The sequence below is a fragment of the Alexandromys fortis genome, unplaced genomic scaffold, assembly GCF_014885135.2.
Source record: "Alexandromys fortis isolate MF-2015 unplaced genomic scaffold, M_Fortis_MF-2015_v1.1 scaffold_505, whole genome shotgun sequence".
Taxonomy (NCBI): domain Eukaryota; kingdom Metazoa; phylum Chordata; class Mammalia; order Rodentia; family Cricetidae; genus Alexandromys; species Alexandromys fortis.
The window spans coordinates 76,798-86,143 of NW_026068499.1; the positions used below are offsets into that span (position 1 = coordinate 76,798).

The 9,346-nt window shown below is 37.5% G+C and overlaps 1 gene segment (V, D, J or C); it reads left to right on the forward strand.

The window, feature by feature from the left end:
* The first annotated feature begins 3,076 nt into the window (after positions 1–3,076).
* The window catches only part of LOC126495804 (immunoglobulin kappa variable 1-17-like), a 16,712-nt gene continuing 10,442 nt past the window's right edge, over positions 3,077–9,346 (forward strand). The window contains 2 exon segments of the V gene segment in view: positions 3,077–3,175; positions 3,663–3,733. Coding sequence covers positions 3,077–3,175; positions 3,663–3,733 — 170 coding nt within the window.

The following is a 9,346-nucleotide window of genomic DNA, read 5'->3' on the forward strand; positions in this document are numbered from 1 at the left end:
GGGAGATTTTACAAGAGGTGTCTAGCACCCCACTTCTATGGATCTTTCTGGGATTCGTAGTTTTCCTTCGTACTATGTGGTTTGATAATAGAAATATGATAAAGTCTATACGAGATAAGTCCAGGATTCTTAAGGCAGAGGTTGAACGTTTAAAAACTATTGAGAATGACAACAATCTTCTCAAGAATCAGTTTGAAGTTCTCCAGGAAGAGAACAGGTCTTTGTTTAACATGACTCCGTTAACTGAGCAAAATTTAGAAAAGGTACAAGCTGATGTTGAGGAGAAATTCATTACTATGGAAGAAGGAACAGCTGATTTGGATCGTAAGTTTCAGCAGTCCCTTTCTGTAGGAACTGAAATATTAACTGAGAGAATCAAAACTGCTGAATGAGACAATTGAATTTAGTCTAAAGCTTATGATAGATTGGCGGAAAGATTGTCAATACAAGAAGGCACAGTTTATGCCATAAAAATTATGTCCAAAGATGAGAAGTTATCTCTAATGGACAAACTTCATACTTTAGAATCCTCAATGAAGGCTTTGGAACATAATTCTGGACAGGAGATACAGACATTGCAGAAGGCAATGGTGAATAGAATTGAAAAGATTGAGGAATATCTAAATTCTGATGAAAAAGAGCAAACGGTAGAAAGGCAAATTTTAACTACATCTGTGGGTAAATCCCTCCGGGACAATTTCCACAAAGCTCTACCTACAGGTCTACCTGCCTTTCCAGTATTAACAACAGAGAAGGTGATTGGTTCCAGAAACCCTAGGGTCATCAAGGAAGATACATGGGAGCCTGTCCGTATGAGTGATCTCAAAGAAATTAACAGGCTGTCATGACTTTTGGGATGCAGGCCTCTTTTGTTAAAGAGATGCTAAAATCTTGGCCACAACAAGCAGAGCAACTCTCTTGGACTGGCTTCAGCTGAGCTCTGCAGTACTTGAGAGTGAACCACAATTGAAATGGAAATGCTTATTCAGGCAAGAGGCTAGTCTTTTAGAACAGCAGGAAAAAGTGAAGGGAATTGACATTTCCCTAGATAAAATTCTAGGTGAAGGGCTCTTTTCTGATCCTCAGGAACAAGCTAATTTGGATGAAAACACACTCTCCATGTGTACTACATCAGCCTTAAGGGCTTGGGAAAGGTTACAAGACCCAGGACAAATGGAATCATTTGTCACAGTTAAACAGGGTCAGAGAGAACCCTTTAGAGACTTTTTACAAAGACTAAGGCTGTACAAATAGGGATATCTGACCCAGAGGCAAGACATATAATGATTGAGTCTTTGGCTTATGAAAATGCAAATGTGGAATGCAAAAAGATTTTGGGGCCGTTAAAGCTCAGATCAGCACCCTTGGAAGAATGGGTCTTTATTACCAAAAGGATGGCCTCTCATAGTTATTGATTTAAAGGATTGGTTTTTCACTATACCTTTACAAAAAGAAGATAGAGAAAAATTTGCCTTCACAGTGCCTACTTATAATAATTCTCAACCTTCGAGGAGGTACCACTGGGCTGTCCTCCTCCCCCCGGGTATGTTAAATAGCCCCTCCTTGTGCCAATATTTTGTGACTCAACCATTGCAAATGATCCACAAGAAATTTCCCAAATAGATAATATATCATTACGTGGATGACATTTTGTTATCCCATTCAAACATGAATACATTGAACAGACTGTTTGAAGAAATAAAGATACTTTTACCTAAATGGGGATTACAAATTGCTACTGAAAAGATTCAGAAGGGAGAGTCTGTTAATTATTTAAGTAATAGAATTGGTATGCAAAAAATTAAGACACAAAAGGCACAAATTAGGAGAGATCGCCTACGGACTCTTAATGACTTTCAAAGACTGTTAGGAGACATTTCCAGTCTACGACCAGCTATTGGGATAACACCTGATCTAATAATTCATTTGAACAAAACCTTGGATGGTGATAAAGATTTAAATAATCCCAGAGAATTAACAGCTGAAGCAGAAAAGGAACTGACAATGATTAAGGAGAAATTACAACAGGCACATGTGGACAAGGTGAATCCAGAGCTCGATTGTATTCTCGTCATATTACTATCAAAAATTTCTCCTACAGGTTTTTTAATGCAGAGAGATGATATTATCTTGGAATGGATCTTTTTACCACATAAACCAAGTAAGAAACTGAAAACATTTGTGGAAAAAGTCTCTGAGTTAATTATAAAAGGCAAGCTGTTACTTTGTCAACTAGCAGGCATAGACCCAGCAGAAATTATAGTGCCTTTCACTGCTGATGAACTAAAGAAATTATGGGAAGATAATGAACCATGGCAAAGAGCTTGTGCTAATTTTTTGGGAGACATTAATAACAACTATCCAAAAAGCAAGAGGCTTAACTTCATAAAGAGAATTTCTTGGATCCTTCCTGTGGGCGCATATTTCGAGATTACACAAAAGCCATTACCCTGGTTTGAGCTGATTACATAGCTCTGCAGACAAACTGTCTGTGCCCTTAACAAAAGCCAGGATGTCTTGCTCCTAGCTTTTGTTAAAGTGTGGATTACCTGAGAAGAGGTGTTGACTGAAACTGGTCAGGATGTTTGGGGCTTCTTTCTTTATGCAATTTGGAGGTTGTCTTATAGAGATGCTATTTCAGGGCCTACCTGACTGCTAGATGCAGACTTGACCAGAGCCCAGGCACCTAGTTGCCTAGGCAACAGCTTTTGTGTGTTCCCGCTCATTTGGTGTGGGTATATAAGATGTTTGGACAATAAAGGAGGATTCTGGCCTTTTCCATGATGACCGTGTAAGCTGTGTCTGATTATTCCTCACCACTCCGTTCCAGTCTAGTTAGAGAACCTGTGTTGGACCCAAACGGGCTCCAACATAATGGCACCATAACGTGGGACTGACCACTGAACCCCAAGATTAAAGACTACTTCAGCTGACCACGGAACCCCGAGACGAAGGCTGGAGGAAGAAGTACCAAAAGGAACGCAGTGCTGACCGCCGAACTCCATGACCCCGGAGAAGGGACAACACGAGAGAGACAGTGAATGCTGATCGCTGGATCCCAGAGAGAAACCGGAGAATGGATGGAGGAGAACGTAAGGCTAATAGGCGCTCCCTAAAGAACAAGGAAGAGGTGACCAGACATGAGAAATCCACGAGAGAAGAAATCGGTGGATGCGTGAGTAGTGAGCTCTCAGAACTAGAGATGTAGAATAGAGAAAGAAATGTAGAAAAGCGGGACAAAATTGAAATCAGGAGTAAAAACTTGTAAATAAATTATATATGGGATAAGGAAAAAGTATTCAGTTAAATATGTTGGTAATTTAGAGTGGACCAGAACAATGACAGAGTTTTTGAGAATCTGTAAGCATGATAGACGCAGAATTGCAACTTTTATTGATTGCTAAATGAGTAGGAAAGGTGAAGGAAAAATTATTTTTGGCCAAGGAATCACCAAGTTACGGCTGGGATTGAGTAGCCACGTGCACACAGTAACCAGCTAATATAACCCACCTATGGGTAAAAGGCAAGCAGGAGCAAAAGTAAGTTTAAAGAACAAATTTAACCTCACACAGTCTATAGAACAGAGGAGAGGATTCAGAAATTTGCCTAATTTTGTGATTTACAAGTTAAAATAAGAAACATAGTTTAAAATTGTCTGCCAGAGCGCAGAAAGGCAGTCTTACAAAGAGAGCCTGTGTCCTACCCCCTGCCGTGCAGCGCAGTTCAAGAGAAAGTAAAAGGACAGGTTTACTTTAAGGTAGCCTCTGAGATAAGCAGGTTAAAATGCTTGTTTTTCATTTCACAATTTTGCCTTTTTGTCAAAAGTCTGCTGTTTGTAAGCATGGTGAATTTGTATCCAAGGTGGATTGATTTTAGTACTATGGCTGTAGTAAAGTTTAAAGTCAGAGATTGTGACGCATTCAGAAGTTCCTTGATTATACAGGATTTTAAGATTGTTCAGGCTAGCCTGAGATTTTGTCTTTTCTCATAAGGTTGAGAATTGGTTTTTTCAAAGTCTAAAGAATTTTGTTACAAGTTTAATGGGCATTTGCATTAGATCTATAGATTGCTTTCAGTAACATTGTCAATTTTGCTATGTTGGTGCTGTTTTTACAAGAGAATAGGAGATCTTTCCATTTTCTGATGGCTTAAGTTTCTTCAAGGATTTAAAGTTCTTGTTGTACAGGTTTTCAATTTGTATGGTCAGAGTTACTCAAAAATATTAATGGTATTTGTGTCTATCTCATTTTTGATGTGTGTAGAAGAGATACATTTGAGTTTTCAGATTCTGTGTATGATAAAGTAATTCTGCTGTGAAGTAGTTGAGCACGTGTCCTTGTTGTATGGTTGAACATCTTTTGTATATAGGCCCAGAGGAAGTATAGCTGAGTTTTAAAGTGGTTTGTTGCCTAATTTTCTAAAAATTCAACAGCAATGGAGGAGTTTCTCTTAAACATAAGTTGTGAATAGTGTTTTTGATCTTGGCCATGATGCAGAGATAAGATGGAGTCTCAGAGTTCTGATTTACAGTTTTCTAATGGTTAAGGATGTTATATTTGAGCAATTTTTGAATGTTTTCAGTCATCTTAAGTTCATCTGTTGAGAGTTTTCAGTTTAGATCTGTTGCATATATTATTAATGGATTAATTGTGCTTTTGGTGACTAATTTCCAGAGTTCTGTGTATGTTTTTGAAGTGGATTAGTGATTGGTGAGGATATATGCCAGTTATGCAGGCTATTATATCTTGTTGATTATGTCCGTTGCTATACAGAAGCTTCTCAGTTCAAGGGATCTGGTTAATTGTTTCTCTCAATGTGTATGCCACTGAGATTGTGTTAGAGTTGTGCCAGTGCGTTTAAGTGTTAATTCTAAAATTTTTTCTTATATGAGGTTAGGTATTATTGGTTTTATGTTGAGATCTTAAAAGAAAAAGAGAGGAGAAGATGGATTTGGTTCATCTGATGCATTTTGGGTACAGACCATAGGTCCTCAGAGACCAGAACTCACTTTGTTTATAAATGAAAAAAGATTTTTTTGGCCTCCTGGATACTGGCACGGATACTTCCATCATAACCACCAGTCAGTGGCCTTCTAAGTGGTCAAGAACAGAGACTATTACACAGTTACAAGGAATCGGTCAGACTAGAAATCCTGAACAAAGTAGCAATGAACTGCATTGGAAAGATGAGGAAGGACATGAAGGAACCTTTAAGCCGTATATTATTCCCCATTTACCTGTGAATTTATGGGGCAGAGATATCATGTCCAGAATGGGAGTATATTTATATTCTCCCAGCATGGCTGTTACTAATCAGATGTTTCAACAAGGATTATTACCTAATCAAGGTCTAGGAAAAGATAATAAGGGAAAGATTGATCCTGTCGTATCAGACAGTAGACCTTCTAGAGCAGGATTAGGGTATTTTTAGGAGAGGTTACTGAAAGACCTGCACTCCATGTAGACCTGATAATATGGAAAAATGATGACCCTGTATGGGTGAGTCAGTGGCCTCTAACACAAGAAAAATTGCAAGCTGCCCAGCAGTTAGTGCAGGAACAGCTGGTTAGTGGACATATTTCACCATCTAATTCTCCATGAAACTCTCCAATTTTTGTTATTAAAAAGAAATCAGGAAAGTGGAGATTAATTCAGGATTTAAGAGAGGTTAATGCAACCATGCAGCCAATGGGAGCATTACAGCCAGGATTGCCGTCCCCGGCAGCCATTCCAAAAGGCACGCATAAGATTATCTTAGACTTGAAAGATTGTTTTTATACAGTTCCTTTATCGCCACAAGACTGTCAAAGATTTGCTTTTAGCATTCCTTCAGTTAATTTCAAAGAGCCAATGAGGAGGTATCAATGGAATGTCTTACCCCAGGGTATGTTAAATAGTGCGACATTATGCCAAAAATTCGTAGCTCAAGCTATACAGGAAGTTAGAAATCAATTTCCACAGGTGTACGCAATTCATTACTCAGATGACATCTTGTTGGCTCATAGAAATGAAGATACTTTACTAGAGATATATGGATTGTTACAGCAGTGTCTAAGCCATGCAGGTTTGGTTATCGCTCCTGAGAAAGTACAGAGGCATCCACCTTTTCAATATCTAGGTCATATGTTATACCCCAAATAAATTAAGCCTCAAAAGATAGAAATCAGGAAAGATGACTTAGAGACTCTTAATGACTTTCAAAGGCTATTAGGAGATATACAATGGCTAAGACCTTATTTGAGGTTTCCTACAGGAGACCTTGAGCCTTTAAGTGAGATACTTAAAGGAGACAGTGATCCAAATTCTAGCAGGCAGCTTTCAGAAGCTGCCAGACAGACTCTCTCACAGATAGAGCAGGCTATACAGAAACAGCAGGTGTGCTATATTGATTATAGCCAGACATGGCAAGCATGTATTTTACCTACAAGGCTGACTCCTACAGCAGTCTTATGGCAGAATGGACCACTCTTATGGCTGCATCTGCCTGTATCACCAGCAAAAGTATTAAATCCTTATTTTGAAGCAGTAGCATGCTTAGCACAGAAGAGCAGAATGGAATCTAGAAAATATTTTGGAAAAGAACCAGCTGTAATCAATGTTCCTTATACTAAGCAGCAAATTGAATGGTTATTTCAAAATAGTGACTCATGGGCAATTGCATTTGCACACTTTCTAGGTCAGATTAATAATCTTTTCTCAGCTGACCAGTTACTGCAGTTTGCGCAACAGCATTCATTAATTTTTCCTAAAATAGTAGCAAAGAATCCCTTAAAGGATGCTTTGTTGATTTTTCACTGATGGCTCATCTAATGGAAAAGCTGCTTATGTTTTCAATGGCAAAGGACACGTGGTACAGACAGAACCCGCTTCAGCTCAAATAGTTGAACTGCGGGCTGTAGCTCTGGTATTTAAGAATTTTGATAATAAGGCTTTCAATTTATATACTGATAGCCGGTATATTTATGAAGCATTAAGAATTTTCGAAACAGTGTCGTATATAGCAACTGGAAATGAACAAGTTAAAATATTGTTTCAGCAGATTCAGAAAGCCATACAGTGTAGAAAGTTACCATGTTTTATGGGACATATCAGAGCGCATTCAAGTCTTCCTGGTGTGTTAGCTGAAGGTAATGCTCTAGCTGACGAACTTACAAAGATAATTGCTATATCTCAGGTTGAACTTGCACAGCAGTCACAAAAGTGAAAGAAAGTGTTTAGTTCAATAAATAGTTCCATTTCACAATGTATGATTAATGGGAATCAGGATAGGGAATGAAGCAGGGCAGGTACTGAGAGACAGGAAAAGAAGCAGAGGCCATGGAGGAGTTTTGTATCCTTGTCTACTCCCCATGGTTTGCTCACATATTTTCTCATACCACTCATCACTACCTTCCTAGAATTAGCACTATCTTGTTGAGCTAGTCCTTCCCATATTTAACATCAATCAAAACAGTATCATACAGACTTGCTTAGAGGTGAATATGATAGAAGCCTTCTCTCAATTGAACTTCTGTCAATCCAAATGTCACTATCTTGCATTAGGTTGACACAAACAAAACAAAACATAACAAAAACAAAATATCCAGAACAAGTGATTCTATCAGATTTTAAACACAGATTGCCATGAGTACCAAATTCTATTCCTGAGTTATAACAATTCCCTTTTCTTTTAACTTTGTACATAATAGCTAGTATTCTCTATCTGTGAGAAATAGGCTTACCTATTTTAACTGGACATGTATGGGCTGTTGTCTCTTTGTGTGTAGACACACATATATGTTTGTTTTTACAGTTGCTGAAAGAGGACAGAACAGGATACTGGATTCTCTGGAGATGGATTAAACAAAATAGTGAGCAGCTCTCCACAGGTGCTAGTAATAAAACTCAATAAAAAACAAGCATAGCAAGTTCTCTTATCTTCTGAGCTATCTATCAGTCACCCTGAGACAGTTTCTGTTAAAGCAATATACTAAAGTCATTTCTCTGTATGAGTTGGTGAGATTTCTCAAGAAATAAATGTGTTTGCCACCAAGCCAACAACTTGAGATTTTCTTATACTATCATGGCAGGAGAGGACTGACTCCCATGAATTGTCCACTGCATTCACAGGTATGCCATTGGATGAACTAAGTACATATATATGAATAATAAATAAATGTAAAACGATAATCAATTAATGAATTATTAGTACATGAAAACTAATATATATTTAATTCATAGGAAATTGAGTTAGAATATACCATTGAAATATCATTTTTCTCAAACATCAGGGGCCCATCAATCACTTCCAAAGTTTCCTTAAGCCATATATCCCAGGAAAATTATTATCTATTGCCTATACATTTTCATAATAAAAACCTAAGATACACCTTTCTAGTATTTTATTTTCTCTACTTCCCTGGAGATAAATTCAATGGAACAGAAGAAAGATAGCTACTAAGTTCTACATTTAAAATTCTTAAACAGAGATATATTTTTCTGACAAAAATGTATTAAAGATGAGTTAATTAATAGTTATTAACCGAGAGAGAGGGATCGCATACATGCATCTTCAATTTAATTCCTTCCAGTGTTTGTGTTATACAGAATTTATTGTATTCTCAGTGTTGATCAACTTCCCAGTTTTTAGCATTTTGTTTTTATTTCATGGATCACATTTTATTTAGCTACTGACATCCCTGACATAGAAATTATTGTACATGAATTTTCGCAGTCACAAAAACTCTGCATAACTCTTGCCTGCACTATACTGCAACACTAATTCAGGATTTTGTATAATACTCCCTAGGGAGGACCCATACTTGCTAGTCTCAGATAAAAGGTCAATTGTTTCCTTTTGGTGACTAATCTGTCACTAAAGCTACCGCCTCAAAATGAAGTTGTCTTTTCAACCAAAGTTAATGCTGTTGTTCTGGATTCCTTGTGATGACAGTAGGAAGGAAGAAGGGAGAATGGGTAGAGAGGAGGAACCCATGTGTTCTGTCAATATATAAGAAAACAAGTATTAGCCTCCAGATGGGGACTGTGATATTAATATCTGTGACATGGAAATTCCAGATGAGAGATAGCCTGTGTTATAGTGAAAATTATGACACAGATGGATGGGGATTAAATAAATTATACCTAGAAACCCTTTATGGTTTTCAATTCACTTGTTTTTTTTTTTAAAGGAGATATAGTGTATAAAGTATTGCATGTTAAATTATGCATTTCTTGAAATAAATATCAAAGAACTGTAATCACAAACATTGTTCTTGAAGTTTTTCATAAATTTGCACTGTTCTCTCATCATTTCAGCTTCCTGGAATGATGCTGTGATGACCCAGTCTCCAATATCCCTGAGTGTC